The sequence below is a fragment of the Rhinoderma darwinii genome, chromosome 1, assembly GCF_050947455.1.
Source record: "Rhinoderma darwinii isolate aRhiDar2 chromosome 1, aRhiDar2.hap1, whole genome shotgun sequence".
Classification (NCBI taxonomy): Eukaryota; Metazoa; Chordata; class Amphibia; order Anura; family Rhinodermatidae; genus Rhinoderma; species Rhinoderma darwinii.
This window is the reverse complement of record NC_134687.1, coordinates 370,983,609-371,005,975: the sequence shown is the minus strand read 5'-3', so window position 1 is coordinate 371,005,975 and position 22,367 is coordinate 370,983,609. Positions and strand designations below refer to the sequence as shown.

Here is a 22,367-nt window from a genome sequence, read left to right as displayed (position 1 = left end):
CTTTTAAAACAAGCAGGGGAAGGGAGCCAGCGCAGCGCTCCCTTCCACCTGCTGTACACCCCGGCCCTGCCACACAGTGTACAGCCATTCGTCCGAATGGCATAAACTCCTCCTCCTCACATGCACTCTGCGCTGTGAGGAGGAGGAGATAGAGCGCAAGCGACGGAAAACCCGGCCAACACTCGGGACACATTCCGGTGATGGCCGTGTATTACCCGGCCCCATAGATTTCTATGGGAGCCGGGCGGCCGGGTACCCGGCCGAAAATAGAGCATGTCCTATTTTTTGACGGCCGGTTTTCCCTGCCGTCAAAAAATCGGTCATGTGAATAGCCCTATTAGGGGTCTATTATTCCTAATGCAGCCGGGTGCCGGCCGATTTATGAACGGCCGACATCCGGCCGGGAAACCCTGTCGTGTGAATGAGGCCTTAGTGTTCCTGTGCCGTATGCTAATGAGCATAAAAGAGTCATATCTTTATTTGAAAAGTCTTATCTTCATTCTTTTGATTGACAGCTCCTCGCCTCCCCCAGAACACACGAAATCCCATGTTTGCAAATCGATGTCCTGTTCTGGTGCGTGTGCACAATAGGACAACATATCGGCACAGTAACTAGATTTTAGGCCAGGACGAAGCAGGGAAGGGTTTTGGACCATACATGGCGGGTGCATGTGCGCTATCTCAGACAAGATTTCGGCATTCAGGGTGGGCCAGTTTTCGGCGGTGGGCGGGCAAAAGAAGAAGCATTAATGAGACTGACGGATTATTACCATAAAAGGTGCAAAATGTTTGCCGACCTTTGTTTACGATAGGAGGATGAGTTTAGGAGAGGGGATAACGGCAATTAACTTTTGACAGCAGCGGCCAGCAAGGGGTGAGTAGAGTTGAATAGGTATATACAATTCGCACATGCAGTGGGGAAAGGAAAATAATTATTTCTTGGCATGGATCACAGAGAGCTGGATGTACTGAGAAAGTACAGTCAAGATAGAAAAGCTATTTCACGTGTTTATAGTTTATTAATTAGTAAATTGCATGATAATTCAATAAAGTGAAGTTCACATAAATGGGAGAGGGATATTGGATGCCTTGATAATAAAACATGGGAAAATATTCTGAAGAATATCAAAGTAGTGACACTTAATAATAATTATAGATGGACACAATTCTATTTGATTGATAAGCTCTACTACACTCCAGAACTGCTACCAACGATGGGTCTCTGAGATAATGCATCCTGCAATAGATGCTTACATGAAAAAACAGATGTTGTACATATGGTATGGAGCTGCTGCAGCAAAATTGTAGCATGATGGAGAAAAATATATAAAGCTATTGAGAATAGGTTAGGGATTAAAGCCCCATTTGACATAGTCTATGCAATATTGGGATGCACAGAAATTCTGCTTGCACCAACCAATCTTAAGATCATGATCGCAAGGCTGCTGTTTTTTGTTTTTTTGCTAGACTCATTATAGTAAGAAAGTGGATGTCCACGGATCCCCCAGATTTTAATGAATGGTTTAATATAACTAAAAAATTTAAAGAGTATCAATTTATATGGCATAGGGATAGGGGTAGCATGTACATATGGAACATTACATGGAGTCGCTGGTAATACTACTATATTTGATCTACCATGAAAATAAATCCTTTGGTTGTTGGTTTTTGTTGTTGTTGTATTTTGGCCGGAGGGGTGGGGGGGGGGGCTTGGGGATAAGGGGATTGGGTAAGGTTTGCTGTTTGATTGATTGGTTTTATAGAAAAAACTTTCTGTATGTAATAGAGAAGGATGTTATCTACTATGGATGTTACATATTTGTTATATCTTACGTAAAGAAAAATAAAATAATTTTATTGAAAAAAAAAAAAAAAAAAAAGGTCAATAGGTGAAATGCTGGTGACAGGTTTCTTTGAAATCCAGCCCCAAATTAGGAAAAAAAATTGTATTCACACTTACTAAAAAAGAATGCTTATATCGGTAGATATTTCATGAATAATGTTAGCATAGCGCCACCAGCTGTTTCTATTCAATAGCCTTCCAGTAAATTTACCACGGTGGACACACATGCTCAGTCTTGCTTCTCTCTCTGCTCCACTGGGTATGCAGGGTGTGGTGAGCTGTCTGCTTATCAGAGGAGATGCTGAGCTAGTGACAAGAGAGTGAGACAGCGTTACTGCAATTGTGCTTGCTCAACATCTCCTCTGACAAGCAGAGAAGACACTGCAGCTTCAGAGACAGCTGGCTCACCACACCAGAGATCCCCCCATATACCTTGTGGGGCAGAGAGAGAGAAACAAGACTGAGAATGCGTGTCCACCTCGGTATATTTACTAAGGTGAACACAGAAAGACTATTGAGTAACAATAACAGGTGGCGCTATGCTAACATAATTTCTGGAATATCTGCCGATATAAGCATCAAATATAAATACAAAAATGTGCAGTATTTGGGGCTGGATTTAACGATAAACAATATTCTTTATGGGACAACCCCTTTAATGTTATCTGATAGTTTTTTCATCAGTACTCATCTGTAGATAAACATCAGATGAGGTACCATACCAAGATATAGTCTAAAAACCTAAACATTTACAATATTGCTTCCTGCATAATTTCCTAAGAAGCACGTGTTTCAGATTCCCATAATTCATTTTTGCCATAGTTGCCATTAATGCTTCTCTTGGGCATTCAGCCATTTCCAAACAACTTAGGAACAAAAAGCTTCAAAGATCCTCCAAAGATGTTCCAGGAGCCATACTTTAGTGCTATTAAAGCATCTAGAAGATTTTCTAATTTACAAAGCATCCTGTGAGGATTTAAGGCAAAATAAAGCAGACTGTTCTGCAAAAAAACAAACAAAAAAAAACCAACATAATCTGAGACATATACGTGGTACCAGGATTTTTGGCAGAAAATTGGTACTAAACTGCCAAAACTAGGACCCTTGGTGAGTATGTACAGTAGTGTTAAACAAAATAGTAGTCCAACATCAGTAACCTGATAAATCTATGTTTTTGGTAGAACTGATATTTCTACATAGCAAATAATTTACTTGTAAGTGTAGTAGAGTAGTAGAAAATAAACAGAGCAAACAATTAGGACCTACATGCCGCTCATTCTGAGTAATTAAATCATTCATTGAAAGGGGCTTGTTCAAAATAATAGCAGTGAGGAGTTAAATTGGTGAAGTCCTTCATTCTGTAAAACAACAGGTGTCAATTTTGGCCCTTATTTAAGGTAGGAGGACGGCAAATATTGCACGTGTTGGTTATAGTGCATTTCCTTCTGAAATACTGGGGGAAAATGGGTCGTTCCAGACCTTGCTCTGATGGAAAACGTACTTTCATTAAAAAGTTGATTGGAGAAAGAAAAACCTATAGAGAAGTGCAGCAAATTATAGGCTGCTCAGCTAAAATGATCTCATATGCCTTGAAGTGGCAACCAAACCCTGAAAGACGTGGAAGGAAGCGGGGAATTACTGTTTAAATGGATTGAAGAATGGCCAAAATGGCAAAGGCTCAGCCAATGGTCACCCCCTGAAAGATCAAAGAAGATGTGAAGTTACCAGTGAGTACTGCTACAATCAGAAGACGATTAAGTGAAGCCAAGTTACCAACAAGAACTCCATGCAAAGTCCCGTTGTTGAAAAAAAGACATGTACTGAATAGGTTAAAATTTGCCAAGGGATGCATTGACTGGCCCAAAGAGAAATGATGCAACATTTTGTGGACTGATGAAAGAAAAACTGTTCTTTTTGGGTCTAGTGGCTGCAGACAGTATGTCAGACGACCCCGAGCACTGAAGTCAAGCCACAGTACACTGTGAAGACAGTAAAGCATGGTAGTGCCAATATCATGATATGGGGATGTTTCTCATAACATGGTGCTGGGCCTATTTATAGCATACAAGGGATCATGGATCAGTTTGAATATATCAAGATACTTGAGGACATCATGTTGCCCTATGCCAAAGAAGAAATGCCCTTGAAATGGGTGTTTCAACTTGACAATGACCCAAAACACACCAGAAAGCGAACAACATCTTGGTTACAGACAAACAGGATTGAGGTAATGGAGTGGCCAGCCCAATCCCCTGACCTCAATCCCATAGAGAACTTGACATAACTTTGACATAAAAAATGTGGTTTATGAGGCAAAACCCAAAAATGTAGAAGAACTGTGGAATGTCGTCCAATCTTCCTGGACTGGATACCTGTTCAGAGGTGCCAGAAGTTGGTCGACTCCACGCAACACAGATGTCAAGCAGTTCTCAGAAACAATGGTTATGCCACTACATATTAGTTCAGTAAAGTGAAATCTCAAAATTTTTTCAGTTTAAACATTACATTTTTGCGGTTTTAAAAAAAAATGCTGGCACGCTATTTTTTTTTTTTTTTAAACAGCCTAATATTCCTTTTTCTTTACTTTCTGTACAGGATTAACGCAAACTGGATAAATGTTCTTATTGTTTTGATTTGGAAATGAATGTGTAGGATTTCCATCGCATTTGCATTATAATGATTTTGCGCTTTATTTGCTTTTTTAAACTCACTGCTATTTTTTTCTCTGACACAGCGCCCCTATTGTCCATAAATTGTGTCTGGTATTGCAGCCAAGACCTACTCACTTAAATGGGACTGAACTGCAATATTAGACAAACTGCCAGGACAAGTGCAGTCTGGAAAGATGCAAAGGAGCCACAACATTCCACTGAGCACCACTGCTCTTTTTTATTCTTATAATCGGAGGCGGGCCTGCCCAACCCTAGCTGATCAAACATTGATGGCATAGTCTAGGGTTATGTCACCAATGTTAATAATAAAAAATAGAAACGATCTGAGCCATATATGTGATTATTGATGTTAAATTCTGTTTTAAACAGTAAATAGGTACAGTAATGCAATGACTTTAATTTCTACTTCTCAAGCATTTTGTACTAATATAGATAACTGAATTATCAATGAAAAGAGAATAATTCTCCAATAGTACTGTATGTTATCCTTTCTACATCATACTATAATTGTCAGATATGCAGAGATATGCTTGGCCCGGCCTCTCCTCATTACTATTTTTATACCACTGTAAAGCCCTTAAAGGGGTTGTCCAGTCCCTAAAAATTGATGGCCTATCCTCAGGATAGGCCATCAATAGCCGACGGGTCGGGGTCCGACTCTTGGGAATACAGGTATTGCAGCCTTTTCTCCCATTCACCTCAAAGGAAGAAAAAGGCTGCAATACCTGTGAATCGCTGCTAAATCCGTGTCGATGATTCATAGTGAGCAAGTAGAAAAGAAGGGGGAGCAGCTCTCATACGAGCACAGCACCCCCTTCAAAACAGCTGATCGGCGGGGGTCCCGGGAGTTGGACCCCGACCCATCAGCTATTGATGACCTATCCTGAGGATAGGCCATCAATTTTTAGGGACTGGACAACTCCTTTAATTTCCTGTAACAATATCAATTAGTCCTACATGTGCCATGAATCCTAACTACCATTAAGAGGTACTGGAGGAGACACATTTTTCAGACTACTGGATTAGTCACAGTTCTACACCTACTATTCAGATGATACAATTACCAAAGATACAAAGATATTCTAAAATTTCCATTTGTAATTTTGTTTGGAAACACAAAACTGAACTTTTTTGGGGGGGATAACAGAGAACTTATAAATCTCAGTCACTGAATAGAGAAAATGTCAATGCTTTTAGTAATAAAGTTGTTTTGTATACAGCACAAAGTAACATAAGGGATTTGATATGTTCCACTCAGGTGAACAGAATGGTCAGTGAATACTCTGGTCTTTAGTCAAAAATATTACACCTATCTTTTACCTCAGAACCACTAATTCTTCTGTCAAAGATGCTTATATTTCAAGATATAAGCCTAAAAATGACTTGATGTCTGGTGTCTGTTGCTTTATTGCCACAGTTTCTGGAGTCCGGTGTTTTGTTGCCCCAGTCAGTGGTGCCAGTTGGCTGGTTACCTCCAATCCCTGATGTCTATTTGTTTGTTGCCCTCAGTACCTAGTATTCACTTTCTTGCACAGAGAGGGTAAAAAAGGAGATAACTTAGTATATTATTGTTATGAGGAGGAGTACTGTGTGAGCACTGCTGACAATTACATTACAGTATCTTACTAAGCAATGGAGACAGCTACGTTCTAGACAGCTAGCTCTTGTGCCTTCCTCTCTTAATGGTACTGCACATAAAAACTGGTAATATATAATCATGTGTATCCCTGATATCAATGCCCCCTATGTAAAATAAAGGCGTAAGAGAAGGTACATTAAAGAGGTACAACTTGCTTAAATCAAAACTACTGAGAACTGATATACTTACACGCTGCTTACAAGTTATATGTATCAATGATGAATAATTATCCTAAAACAGAACAATATACTACAAAAAAGAGTAATACATAGAGAAACAGAAAACTGCTGAGAATACACAAGAATACACAACTTTTAGTATATATATATATATATATATATATATATATATATATATATTTGATCACTAAAAGAAAAAAATACATTATGGCACCTGACTGTATGACAACTATACTATTTTTTCCTGTCGGCAAAGATAATAAAGAACTGGATAATACATAATTTAGGAAACGGTTACCTGCAGTAATAGTGGCGTCCAAACCTTGTCCAATGATCCTGCACAATCTCTTCTACACCTTGCTTACGAGCAGCCATAATTGAAAGCCAGACTAAAACTGCCCAAAGTCCATCTTTTTCTCTGAGATGATCTGAACCTAAAGAAGAAAAGTAATTGTGTATTAAATGTCATTATTTCCATTATTCTATATGGAAATATGTTACTCAAAAGAAATGTACTTAAACATGGAAACACTGTATACACTGGTAAACCTAAATAATTTTAAATTTTTGCACTTATATTGGACACCATAAGAGAGCTTCTCATGCAAATATTCTAGTGTAAATAGATATCCATTTTCCCTGGCAAACATTTTTCCATGTTGTACCTTCAGTTTGTGAAAACGTCTGATATGTCAGAAAGACATCCAACAATCTCCAATTGCTTATAAGGACCACACCCCTAATAATTTTAGCATATACATTAAACCACCATTAAAATAAATGGGCACCCCATCCTCAGAGATGCTAGAACTTTGAAGTATAAGCCATAGGGGCATCGATGCCCCTTCAGCTCACATTGTAACCTCTGAGTTCCTGTTAATGCCATTACATTTTATGACATATGTTCATAGAAATGATGTCAGCCAACACCCCTGATGTGTCTCGCTCATCTATTCCTCATCCAAACCATTCTTTGTACCACAATGCACACAAATCTAATGCAGGAACACTGTAGAAAATATCAGTGAAGTCACACTGGAAAGATGGCAGAGTGTCAATTCCTAAATTGATGACCCCATGGAATATGTACGGGCAGCAAAGTCAAATAATTTAAATCCCAAACATTTCTGGAATGCAGAGACACAACTGTATGAGATGAGCAGACTGCGAGATAAAATCACAACTGCTCGCGGGCCTCTCTTAGCTCTAAAGTTGGCACAGTGCATCACAAGTAGTACATCTCGGACATTCTCCATGCGCTTCTACAGAAAAGGAAGAGTTTTTGGAAACATGAAGCTAGCTCCAAGACGCGCTGCCAAAAAAACGTTCTGGGAAACTCTGTATAAGATCGTTTCAGAACTGTCTGGCCTTTTATAGCAAAGAATTGCTTTTATTTACGGGCCAAAGCAAAAATGTGATGCTATAAAACAGTTCTATTGCTTATTTCATAGGCATGCAGCTGGATCACATTAACATTTAATTTAGCCATATTTATGTTTATGACTACACTTTTACTGTATTTTATCACTAGGTTATTGTTATCAAGATGGGGGAGGGGTTAAAGCCGTGAACATAGGAATACCACTCTCATAATGCAAAATGAAGTTACTGTAATTAGTCTCTTTTTGGTCCTTTCTAATTCAACACATGGCTATGTTTACTGTGAATGTTTATCTTGGCGTTTAAATCGTCTTTCCACAGAAGGGAAATACTTCACATCATGTAAGAGCTGAACAATAATGCACTTTATACATTTTACAGATATAGTCTACATATAAAAAGGCTCATGTCCCTGGCCATATTATGGCTTTTTACCATCTCTGAGTTGTACACAGCCATAATAGGACACCCTTAGGCTTCTATGGAGCCCTACTGTACCTCTATATGTCTCCAATTTCATAGGGAGGGATAGAATAGTATTGCTTCTAGGGGAAAATGAGCCCCTAATAAGACACCTCATACAGTGACGCACAGAGTGCATTAGGGCTCCATGGTATGGCCTAATGTTGAGCGACTTTGCAAAGGAAAACAGGGAACCGTCAACATCAGTCTAAATAAATTGCAATTTCATATGTTTTCAGAGGTTTTTTTTGTAGTTGCGCATCATTGTCATTTTTCATTGTCCCAAAAACAATAAAACTGCTGCAATTCATCATTCTTCTTATCTACAAATGAGTGTTATTATAAAATAAGTACATATAGAGGTTGTTGCTGCAGACATATCTAGCCCTACGTGTGCTTCTCTTTGGTTCTATGATAAAAGCAGCTAGTAAGTATTATGAGTGCATGTTTGTTGCAGGCATGAACCTTTGCTCACAAAGCACAATGGTCATGTAGCCAGGGGCGTAACTAGGAAAGACTGGGCCCCATAGCAAACTTTTGACTGGGGCCTCCCCCCCCCCCTGGGTGTCACACAACCCCCCCTTGTAGATAGTGCCTTTTTTACAGCCCCCCCCCTGTAGATAACGCCATACAGCCCCCTGTAGATAACGCCATACAGCCCCCCTGTAGATAACGCCATACAGCCCCCTCTGTAGATAACGCCATACAGCCCCCCTGTAGATAACGCCATACAGCCCCCTCTGTAGATAACGCCATACAGCCCCCTTTGTAGATATCTACAGAGGGGGCTGTATGGCGTTATCTACAGGGGGGTCTGTATGGTGTTACCTACAGTGGGGGCTGTATGGCGTTACCTACAGGGGGGCTGTATGGCGCTATCTACAGAGGGGGCTGTATGGCGTTACCTACAGGGGGGGCTGTATAACGTTACCTACAGGGGGGGGCTGTATGGCGTTATCTACAGAGGGGGCTGTATGGCGCTAACGCCATACAGCCCCCACTGTAGAGAACGCCATACAGCCCCCCTGTAGGGAACGCCGTACAGCCCCCCACTCCAGTAGGGAACGCCATACAGCCCCCCACCTGTAGGGAACGCCATACAGCCCCCCCTGTAGGGAAAGCAATACAGCCCCCCCCTGTAGGGAAAGCAATACAGCCCCCCCTGTAGGGAACGCCATACAGCCCCCCCTGTAAGGAACGCCATACAGCGTCCCCCCTCCAAAAAAAAGCCGACCTACAAAAGACATGTATCCCCTATCCACAGGATAGGGGATAAATGTGTTATCGCTGGCAGCGATAGGGAGAACGGGGGACCGAAAGTCCCTCGAAGTTCTCCATGACTAACCTCTGACTTCCGGCGTCTGTGCAGCTCAATAAAAATGAAAGGAGCGCTGGTCACGCATGCGCACAAGCGCGACCAGCGCTCCATTCATTTCTACGGAGCTGCCGACACAGACCCCGGAAGTCCGAGGTTTGTCATGGAGAACTTCAGGAGACTTTCAGTCCCCCGTTCTCCCTATCGCTGCCAGCGATCACACATGTATCCCCTATAGTGTGGAGAGGGGATACATGTCTTTTGTTTAATGGCAGAGCGGGGAGATACCTCCCTGCTCTGCCGTAGTGTTCAGTGGCGTCGCGCTGTAGCAGCCATAGCGGCAGCTAGCGGAGCCTCCGGCGATGGTCGGGGCCCGTGCCGGCGGGCGACACGGGCCCCCTCATGCCGCGGGCCCCGTAGCAGTCGCTACGGCTGCTACGGCGGTAGTTACGCCACTGCATGTAGCCTTCAGCAAGCTCAGAATCTCAACACCGAAATAATAATAAAGACATATGGATTACCTGTTCCAAAACTTTCTTCTCCACACAATGAACAGCGCCCAGAGTCCATTAGGTTTGCAAAATATTTCCATCCAGTTGGAGTTTCATACACAGGAACTTTCAATGCTTTTGCAACTCTGAAATGCAAATGCCAGATATTATACATCAACAAGTATCAACATCCCCCCACAATTATTTTTTTTAAAATATATATATATTTAATGAGCTTTTACATCAAGGGTGGATTCAAGGAAGAGTGGGTGGCAACAATTACCTCTTGTACTACAAAACAGCCAGTATTGATTGAACTCAATGGAGCTGTATAAATCTGCAGTGAGCTCCCCCTACTGGCGGTTGCTGGGGGGGGGGGGCCTGAATTTTGTCATTTAACTCTAAGGCTGTGTGAATTAAAGCATAGGATTCAGAGCTCCATGTCAGGAAAATGTAGCTCGGACTTCTTTAAAGTAAAGTGGTGCACTTTTTGAGTGTCAGACTTTGACGCCCCCTAACTCTGGGACCTCGGGCATTGTCCGATTGCCCAGTCAGTCAACTCCTGCTTGCTGCTATACTACAAACGACAAACAATTCTGTCCACAACAGATTATTTTTATATCTGAACTTGTATTTGTGCTCAGTACATACCATGAGTCCTCTTGCTATGTTCGATTATGATGGATGGCTTGGGGTGTGATGTTGACCATTGTTGGAACTTGAATAAAGATGCATTACTTTTTTTGTAAAATTTCTGTCTTGTGTATTCTCTCTTTTTGTTGTAAAGTGGATGGCTTTCCTCGTAGCTATTATTAGGAAATGTTTTTGTACTATTTCACTAAACTTTTAATGACACAGTCAAGGCAAATTGCTCAGATTTTTACAGTACTATTTCATTTGTTTCATGGTCTGATTCATGCCTGCATTGTTAAAGAATGAAAGTTTAAACTAAATAAACAAAATAAAAGCAGTTTTGCCTGTACCCTATGAGTCTTATTCCCACAAGTGAATTATAATAAATAAATACACATGTGGAAATAAAATTCCATTTCCTCTCATTTTAATACTTCCTTCCCATTTGCTGGCCTGTTTCAGTCAGATTAAGTTAAAGGCTACAAACGTTGATAATTAAATAAAGACATTTTGAAAAATACTGTACATATTGTACATGAACTCCATTTACTTCAGGTATTTGTCAGATGCAAGACTAAACTCATTGTTTCCAGTAATTTGTTCTCTACAAAAAATATTTCTTTATTTTTCGACACCACAGTTCTTGCTTATACAAACAGCACCCATTTATTATCTTATCTGTCTTTTCTGCGGATTCTTGACATGCCATTGTAAGGTTTTGCATTACAAATATATTCATAATAATAGTTGAAATGTGCAGGCTGTATACACCTGTCCCAAGGTATACCAGCTTTATTTTAACAATAATTACCGCTGTGGATCAGCGGCAAATCCGCAATGAATCCATGGCAAATTTTTGTAGCAAGTTTGCCTTTGGTTGTTTGTCACAGAAATTATTAGGCATCCCTCTTTTTCCAACTACTGTATGGCACTAAACAGTATATTTGGGTACTATATGGCAGCATGTATCTCGACACTGTAATACAGTAATATTTACTGTATGTAGACACTATATACTATTTATGTGGGTACTCTATGGCACTATGTATTACTATTTATCCAGACACACTTAAATATTTACTCGTCCTGCTACAAATAGTTCGGTGAAATAGTCCTAGTTCTCAAACAGGAGAAAAGTATAGTGAAAATGGATGAAGATTGGGTTGTTTTTTTAGTGAGTCAGATAAAGTTTTAGTTTTATTTCTGCTTGCAATTTTAATATTGTGTTATTTGATTTTAGGAACATCTCCTTTGTATTTATTTATAAAAATTATTATTACTGAAATTCAAAAATGTCACGGTAGGCATACATTTTTCATGAATTTTTTTAAATCCCTTCACTAATTTCTATGATGAATCACAATTAATATATGAATATGCCAATAAGTAGAACTTGCAAAACTTGTGTATGTAAAACAGGTATATACTTATATACTGAGAGCATACTTCTCAATTTTGTGAATTTAGACTTCGATTCAGATGGTAGACATTGAGTAGCAAGCAATGTCTGAAAACATTTAATGGGGGGAATGCAGGGAGAACTTGTATCCAAATGTTCTTACGTATACATGCTCATGTTTTGTATATCCATATTTATCATTCTATCGGCCCATGAATCCCCCTCTGTCAAACATATTTTACTTATCCATGAATTCTTTGCTGCCAAAAGACTGTAAATGAGATTTGCTTTAATGTTTCCCTTGCTCCTTCGCCTTTAATGGCTTCAGCAATTCACAAGACTTAATAAAAATTGCCCCTTATATGGTGAAAAGTATTAGTAGCAGAAGGTTGTTATTGATTTATGATGTAGAGAGAAAAGGCAGCTTACACCAAAAATATTCAGACCGAGCAGAGCATCTAGATCTATTTCTTGGTAGTGATATTTGTACATGATATGATTGTTTGGTATGGAGAGTACACTTTACTTCACTTGATAGCAATACCGGGCTAACAATTGACACAGCAACAGCACCATATGCCTGTCTTTATATTCTAGTAATCTCGCAGGAAGCAGAATACTTGAGGCTCTGTCACCAGATTATAAGTGCCCTATCTCCTACATAATCTGATCGGAGCTGTAATGTAGATAACAACAGTGGGCTTTATTTTGAAAAACGATCTATTTTCACCACATTATGAGCAATTTTAGATTTATGCTAATTAGTTTCTTAATAGACAACTGGGCGTGTTTTTACCAATCAGTGACCAATCAGCGTCATACACTTCTCATTGTTCCAGCCCATTTTTACAGTGTGATTGTGCAGTGAAAGAAGCTGGGCTGGAACAATGAGAAGTGTATGACTCTGATTGGTCACTGATTGGTCACTGATTGGTCAGCGTCATACACTCCTCTGTACAACGCCCAGTTGGTCAAAAGTAAAAACACACCCAGTTGTCTATTAAGAAATTAATTAACATAAATCTAAAATTGCTCATAACTTGGTCAAAAATGATAGTTTTTCAAAATAAAAACCACTGCTGTTATCTACATTACAGCGCCGATCAGATTATGTAGGAGATAGGGCACTTATAATCTGGTGACAGAGCCTCTTTAAAAATCCCCTGTGGCCAGAGTAGGCCCCTGACCTCCTCTGGGCCCCTGTGCAGCTATACATGTCTACCCATGATGCAGATTTTTATTTTTTTTTGTAATATGGGACATGTTAAAGAATCTGTCCTTACAGAACAATTGATGGTAAACCACCATTCTGTCATTATGTTACTGTATATCAATAAGAAAGGGACAGTTCTTATTTCAGTTTCCAAAAAGATAATTCAAAGGTGACAACCAATATGGTTGCACTACCTCTTGTCCCTTTTAAAAAATGGCTGATATAACAAAATAGAAAAATGTCAATATCTCTGTAATTCCCCCTTCACATATGTCAGGAAGGTATCTGGACATCTGGTCTAAGGTTTGTATTACTTTAGGGGGTCTGTATTTTGGATGTCTAGAGTACGTAACTATTTATGGGGTCTTGTGTAAGGTCTGTAGTTTATTAGAGGGTCTGTATTTGTTCAGGGGGTTTGTCTTAATTTAGAGGATCTGGGGTCTGTATTGATTTTATTGTGTGCTGATAGGGGTTATATGCCTTATTTGTTATTCAAATGCTGTAGCATAGGGGACAATAAAATGGTACACCCAGTCTTTATATGTATGTGATGTGTGTATATGCCTTCAAACATGTATATATGTGCATATATTATGAATTCACATGTATATACATTTATATGCTCGCTGTGGGTATGCATGTGTAATTTGTGTATACGTGATATGTGGATATTATTTTTTGGAGAAGTCAAAAAGTCGTCCAAAAAAAACCAAACATGAGATTGGCAACCCTGCCAATAGCTGATATCACATACATACAGCAGGATGTTTAGAGCAAACGTGTTAGATGCTGTGCTATCTGACAGTAGTATGTAATAGTGACAGAGACAATGGGCTGGTTTACATTGGTTTTATTATTAACAACATACCACATTAAAGGAGTTGTCTTAACATGACAACGTCTTGGCACAGCAGGTTCAGCTTCATAAACCCACGGCAAAAAGCTGATATTGCCGGGGAAGGCTCTGACTACCGCTGCAGGACATATATACTGTAGTATTACATAGCAGCCATTTATATAAATGGTCTTCCATGCATTACATGGACAGGCCGAGTCTGCCAATAATAGAGGGCAAATCTTTGCCATATATATTTGTAGGCCAGACAAGACACAAACATGCACGCCGAGCCACAAATGTGATGTGATTTGCTCAGCCACTTTTTCTTACTCAGGCATAGGAAATACAAAAGCGGAACAGAAAAGTAGATTTTAAAGATTTCCTTCTGGACAACAATATAAGACTCTGTTCACATATGTGTCATCGTTTCTGTTTATAATGGTGTCCGTTGTTTTAAAACAAAGAATAGCAGAAGTAATTTTGATTGTCATGCAAATTTTAGTCCATTATACTGCTATTGTTAGTTTTGCTATTTCACTTTTCATACATCTGTATACAATATGGATTTGAGGTCTGCCAACATGAGATACATGCTGGCGATTACAATTAATGTATAATATATCTAGTTTGAATTTTTAACTCAAATATTTTATAGTTTACTGTCCACTAATGTAATGGAAACTCAAATCATGAATCTCTAGGGAAACTCTTCCATTCCAACACCGGGGAATACAAAAGTTAGAAAGCACTGCTAATTCTATTTCAGATTCGACTGTATCCAAATACAGTATGTCATTGTTGGACATGCCTGTAACAAGTTTCCAATGTCTTTACTCTGAACTCATTGTTAATTTTATTTGGTTTGGTGACGAGCTTGAGTTCAGAAAAACTCTGATAGAAATAGAGTATATATTTGTTAGGAATCCTTTAAACTCCCTTATGCATAATCTCTGCTGTTGCTACGCTTGAGCAGCTGCCTAGCAAAAGAATAAGCTTAGGAAGCTTCTTAACAGCAGCAAGTGACTCTCCTCAATCTTTAGCACTTAACATAGAGCAAATGTTCTTGTAGTACTAGTGGCTGACCAGCAGCTGTGACCGCATTTTACAGAAAGATGGTGGCTGTAAGCCCCAAGTGTATGTAAAATACAGCTGACTTCTGGTTGTCCAAATATTCATTTCTAGCTTTATAAATACTAATCACAAGCCAACAATAGCAAATATCTAAAACAGTGTGCTGTGAATAAAGTCCATAGTTTGTAGAATAAAAGGATCTGCTTTTGTTGGAGAGTTATTTTTAGGACTAGTTTACACCACAGACTTTGGCGGATCCGTTGCGGATTCCGCCGCAAAATTCCTCAGTGTAGACATACCCTTAGAGAGATAATATAGGCTATTACTTTGTAACAAACATAAGCATAACATGCTTTGTTTTGTGAACAGTATTTATACCCTTTGCAACCCTTGGTTTTATTTCTGCAGAAAGAGAAAAAGAATCTTAGCGGTTATATAAGTATATTCAGGGGTGTTGTTAGGGTCTTAAAAGATCAGGGGCACAAGGCTTAAGATATATTTACCCCCCCTGAAAAAAATATATATCTCGGAGACAGCAAATCTATAAGACTACGGACCCTATAGTCACCCCTTTGTAGATGGTGCTACACACACACCCTCTGTAGAAGGTATTACACACACACACACACACACACACCCCGTGTATAGTGCTACACACACGCGTCCTATATATAGTGATACACGCAAAGATATACACACACACACACACCCTTTTATAGATAGTGCCACATACTCCCCCCTTTGTAGATAGTGCCACACACTTCCACCTTTGTAGATAGCACCACACTCCCACCTTTGTGGATAGCGCCACACTCCCCCCTTTGTGGATAGTGCCAGACAGCCCCCCTTGTAGATAGTGCCACACAGCCCACTTGTAAATACTGCCACACAGCCCCCCTTGTAGATTATGTTACACCCCCTTGTAGATAGTACCACACAGCCCCCCTTTGTAGATAGTGCCACACAGCCCCCCTTGTAGATAGTGCCACACAGCCCACTTGTAGGTAGTGCCACACAGCCCCACTTTTAGATGATTTCACACAACCCTTTTAGATAGTGCCACACAGCCCCAATGTAGATAGTGCCCCACAGCCCACTTGTAGATAGTGCCACACACACACCCCTTGTAAATAGTCCCACATAGCCCAGTTGTAGATAGTGCCACGCAGCCCACTTGTAGATAGTGCAACACACACCCCTGTAGATAGTGCCACACAGTCTCCCTTGTAGATGATGCCATACACACCCCTTGTAGCTGATGCCACACACCCCTTGTAGATGATGCCACACACACTTCTTGTAGATGATGCCACGCACACCACTTGTAGGAAGTGCCTCCCAGTCCCCTTGTAGATTGTGCCACACAGCACCTATTGTAGATAGCACCATACATCCCCTTTGTAGATAGTGGCACACAGCCCCCTTGTAGACTTCGTCACACAGGCCCCTTGTAGATAGTGCCACACACCTTGCTTGTATATAGTGCCACACCCCTCCCTGTAGATAGCGCCACCCCCCCCCCCCTTGTAGATAGTGTCACAACACCCCTGTAGATAGTTCCCCCAGTCGACAAATAAACAGAAGCTAATTCTCACCTAGCCCGGTTCCAACGACGAATGGAGCTGCAGTCTCAGTCTCCTTAGTCCTGCAGAACGTAAGACTGGACCCTTGCGTGCGCCTGCGTGATCCCGTGACGTCATCACCCCGGCCTGCACAGGGATGCTATCCCAGCTTATTATAGGCTGCAGGCCTTGTGTGGCCTGTTGCCTAGTGAATCTCACTTGATGGATCCCTGCTCTGCCATATAATTCAATTGTATCTGCGTCTTGAGGATGCAGATACAATTGAATGTGGCAGTGGCCCGGGATCCGGGGCATCAGGTCAAAGATCCAGGGCTTGCTAGCAACGCCACTGAGTATATTGTTGTCAATCTACCAATGATACACACCAAAAATACATAATGAAATATCAGGCACAGGCTTGAGGGTACTGACAAAATTTAGCTAGGAGCATTTATAATAGAGTTAGTGTTAGTGCTCCGTAATAGGTTATTTCAAATTCAGCATTTTCCCCTAGAGTATTAACCATTCTAATTATTAACCATCCTAAATTTAACATATACTGTACATTCTACCATCTCTATTGCTATTATTTGTTGTCCTCTTGTGTTATGTGCTTTAATATTTTATTCTGATATTTCTGAAATATCTTGCCAGTGGCATATACAAAATAGCTCATAGCAAAGACAGATCAAACTGTGTCCCATTGACAGGTTTTTCCTACTATTCCCTTTCCATGATACTTGGGCGAATTCCCTACCCCTTTGTTTGCTAACAATGCAGTACCTGGAGAGAGGGGAGAACTACACAGGTACTCGCTAAACCAAAAACAAAGGCGATGGTTCCAACCAGGGCCCTCTCCAAGGGTCTCATAGCAACTGAATGGGCTGCCTCTATGGTACTGTACAGGCTATGCACACCTTTGAAAACTTTTTTTATTTGTTTTATTCTTTAATAAAAAAAAGAAAAGTGTATCAGTGTGATTGGTGCAACTTTGTAATTAAATTTTATTAAAAATTATTTTTACATTTTGAGATACAGCTGCTTTGTATCCTGTATACAGAGGACCTGTATCTAGCACTGAAAACTGAATTCGTCAGGTCAGCGGCACTGATGGGTTTAGTGAAAGCGGGTCCTGCGTGTTTCTGACACGAAGGATCCACCTGTTATTGATCACATCTAAGTTATAAAATTAGATGTGATCAATAACAACAAAAAAACACCACATTTTTAAAGGTGTACACAGCCTTTAAGCCATAGTATCTTGATCTAATAAATGCTAAATTTCCAGAAGTGGCAACAACTAATGTCAGCTATTATAGTGTGTATATAGGGGTGGTCACCTAGCTGTTCACAGATTCTGAATGAATTGTTATCTATGACTCAAATAAGTCGAGTCGTGTACCCCTTTATGTCCCTTACCTTTTAATAAAGCAGACACTGAAACAGAGTTGGATTTTAATGGCCACAGCAGCTGTTTATTATCTTAAATAACAATGAATTTTAAATAACCAAATAACATAACTTTTGAATTCCCCCCGAGGAATTAATCATAACATAAATAACCCTGTGACCCTCTCAGGGTCATAAAAAACAAAAAGAATGACAGCGGCAAGTCCTTGAAGCCCCCAATATTTTATTTACAGGTCATCTGCCCACCAATACCTTACCCCCAGCCATAACCCTGCTCGGGGGCACCGATTACCTTTTGCAGATGACCTCCATCATATATGTCACAGCCTTCAAAAGGGGAAACACCCTAAGAAGCCGATTTCCAACTAATTGGGGGGTGCATCCCATGATGCATTCCCCCCCCACCACTTTTTTAGACCTACTTCAGGCACTCCCCCCCGCCAAAGCAACATAGGCCTTGACCTCCTCAAGCCTGTGAACTCCTCCACACGCCCACCGCTCGTTCAATCCCCTCAGACAGAGCCAGACTCCACATATCCATTCCCACGTCATTTAAGTGCACTCCATCCTCCCTCCAATAGTTTCCTGTCCCAGCCTCCAAGTCCCAATGCCGTACAGCAACCCCCCACTCCGCACAACGAAACCTGATATGGCCCTGTTGGCCTTAATACGAGTCTTGTTGACCCTAGCCACAGAGCGAGCCAACCGCCAACTCTTCCTCGAGACCATCTCTGACCACACAATCACCAGCTTGTGGTGGGGTGACCACAAGCACAACAGGTCATGTTTGACATCTCTCACCAATTCCCATTTCCACCCACATGTAAAACCAGCACCCCCTGGTACCCTGTCCAAAAGTACGAAGGTGTTAAACTCCGGCAAAACCCTACCCCAGGTCATACCATGGAAACCCATCCATCGTAATATCGCTGTATCCCAGGGAATCCTGAGCTGTACATCCGCCCGTATGGCGCCCCAGTACACATACGAATGCCCCATAATCCATACCAAGCAAGGAGTAGGGCCTGCAAGACACAGGAAAACATACTCGCACACCACTCACACATGCTCACAACGACACATGACAGGCGGAAACGCACACACCCAGATCAGTAATGCATAAATACATATTGACCATGCTGCAATTTTGGGAACTGCTCCCTCTAGTGCCCAGCACATGGGAATGTTATAAATTAGAATCTAATTTATAATATTTCCTGACTTGTGAAAAAATAAAAAAATTAAAACAATGTGTAATCACTCAAATAATAATTGTTTAACTAAAAAAAATAAAAAAAAAATTCTAGCGACACATTCCCTTTAAGAGTGATTTATCGGACATAGTTGTACACTGCAGTGTCGGACCGGGATTCCTTGGCCCCACCAGAGAAAATGATTCAGAAGGTCAACCCTCCATCTATACAGAACCTGTGCTGCACTACCACTTTTAATTATATCCTAATCTTTGTTATCATTGCAAACAGGATGTCATCAATAAGGTCTGATTTCTTTTTACTCTACTTTGCCACAGAACAAGATGAGTTGTATGGGTGTAAATAGGCTAGCATGCATGGTTTTCACTCTGCTGCTAAAGTCCTGAAATGGTCTAAATATTTTTTATGTTTCACTCCAAAAACAAATGCAGTACACTTCCGGTGAAATTAAAGAAACCATACACTTTTTTTATACATATATATATATATATATATCTATATATATATATATATATATATATATATATATATATATATATATATATATATATATATATTAATAGATGCTAAAATAAATCACCCCTGACCTTACAGACAAGTTTAGAATAAGGTAATTTTCTTTTAGTTTTAAAAGATCCCTCGTTCATCTTTACTGTTTTATTTCAACAGCGAGAAAGTCTACTTGCTCTATGCCAGAGGAAAAAAAAACTAAACATGTGCATCCCATTTTTCTTCCTAGCTTTATCACAATTGGATCTATCGAGGTCATTGTCCAAGTATGGCAGAAAGAAAAATCACTTTAACATTATATTACATGGTCTTTGCTTAATATAACAAACAGCAATGCGCCTGTTACAATCTTGATATTATTCTTTTATTTTATACTTAAATTTAATTTAGATTGTTTAACTATACTTAAAATGTGATTCACGATTATAATATAAATGGCACAATAATTTGGTCTCCTACACCAGGCTTCAAGAACCTAGTCCAAGGTCTCGTATATACGGCCATATTAGTTCTTAGTTGTATGGAGTCCTAATGCAGCACCCATAGAAGGCCATGTGGCCATACCGTACAGCTTTATGACTCACCGTTTATACCAGGGGGCCGCAAACACGCGGCCTCTGAGGCTGTCGTCTGCAGCCCGCAGGGCACCGTAGCTCCCTCGGGAGAGGAGAGAGCAGGCCAAAGAAAGAATGCCCCGGCGCCCTTCCTGACGTCATGAAGGACCGCAGTCCCTTTCCCATGCTTAGTCGCTGGTGAGCAATGGCCACACAGCCCCCTGTTGAAAGTGCTACATTCCCCCTGGGGACCTACCAACCGTCCCGGATTCAATGGTAAAGTCCCAGATTTCGGGCGGTGTCCCGCTGTCCCAGGCGGCCGGGGTATGTCTTGCAGTCAACTGTATCTGCGCCATCAGGACGCGAATAAAGTTGAACCCAATGCTGAAGAAGGGAACCGCCTGGTCCCTGCTTCAGCATTAGTTCAGAGTGGAGGAGCAGAGGGACTTATTTAAGCTCTGTGCCCGGGGAAGCCCTTGACGTCACTGTCCATATATGGACAGAGACATCAGGGGTTTCCTCTAAGAGCAGAATCCCCCGCCTATGTTCAGGCTGGGGATTCCACTCCTAGAGGGGGTCCCAATGGCGCTATCTACGGGGGTAGCGCTATCTACAGGGGTGGTGGCTCTATCTTCAAGGGGGTGGGGCACTATCTACAGAGGGCGCTGTGGCATTATCTACAGAGGGCACTGTGGCAGTATCTACAGACGACACTTTGGCAGTATCTACAGAGGTCAGTGTGGCAGTATCTACAGATGACACTGTGGCAGTATCTACAAAAGGCACTGTGACAGTATCTACAGAGGGCACTGTGGCAGTATCTACAGAGGGCACTGTGGTAGTATCTATAGAGGGCACTGTGGTAGTATCTATAGAGGGCACTGTGGCAGTATCTAAAAAGGGGCTGCCCAATCTTGACATACTTGTGTCTGCCAAACGCTGCCAACTGAGCCGTCAGACTGCATTCAGCGTCACTTAAACTGGAAAACTAGATTGTTAAAATAAGCACGTGGAATAAATTTGCAAATTTCCGGTAAGTTTAAACCCAGCGCTATTACAATAGTAATGTAGTATTATTATAATAATGTATTATTGTTATAGTAATGTAGTATTATTATAGCAATGTAGTATTATAGTAATGCAGTATTGTTATAGTAATGTAGTATTATTATAGTAATGTAGTATTATTATATTAGTGTATTATTATAGTAATGTAGTGTTATTGTAATGTAGTAATGTAGTGTTATAGTAATGTAGAATTATTATTATAGTAATGTATGATTATAGTAATGTAGTATTATAGTAATGTAGTATTATTATTAATATTATTATAGTAAAGTAGTATTATAGTAATGTCGTATTATTATAGTAATGTATTATTATTATTATAGTAATGTAGTATTGTTATATTAATGTAGTATTATAGTAATATAGTATTGTTATAGTAATGTAGTATTGTTATAGTAATGTAGTACTGTTGTTATAGTAATGTAGTATAATTATAGTAACGTAGTATTGTTATAGTAATGTAGTATTATTATAGTAATGGAGTATAATTATAGTAATGTAGTATTGTTACAGTAATATAGTATTCTAGTAATGTAGTATTCTAGTAATGTAGTATTCTAGTAATGTAGTATTATTATAGTAATGTAAGATTATAGTAATGTAGAATTATTGTAGTATTATAGTAATGTAGTATTGTTATTTTAATGTAGTATTATAGTAATGTAGTATTGTTGTTATAGTAATGTAGTATTGTTACAGTAATGTAGTATTATAGTAATGTAGTATTGTTATAGTAAGGCAGTATTATAGTAATGTAGTATTGTTATGGTCATGTAGTATTATTATAGTAATGTTGTATTGTTACAGTAATGTAGTATTATAGTAATGTAGTATTGTTATAGTAATTTAGTATTGTTATAGTAATGCAGTATTATAGTAATGTAGTATTGTTATAGTAATGTAGTATTGTTATA

At 40.0% G+C, this 22,367-nt stretch overlaps 1 protein-coding gene across 1 annotated transcript in view; it reads right to left on the bottom strand.

The window, feature by feature from the left end:
- PGM5 (phosphoglucomutase 5) overlaps window positions 1–22,367 on the bottom strand; it is a 156,256-nt gene that overhangs the window by 45,635 nt on the left and 88,254 nt on the right. Inside the window, exons 7-8 of the mRNA XM_075860417.1 lie at window positions 10,012–10,127; window positions 6,632–6,767 (exon numbers count right to left, since the gene is read on the bottom strand). Coding sequence (XP_075716532.1) covers window positions 6,632–6,767; window positions 10,012–10,127 — 252 coding nt within the window. The remainder of the gene's footprint in view (window positions 1–6,631; window positions 6,768–10,011; window positions 10,128–22,367) is intronic.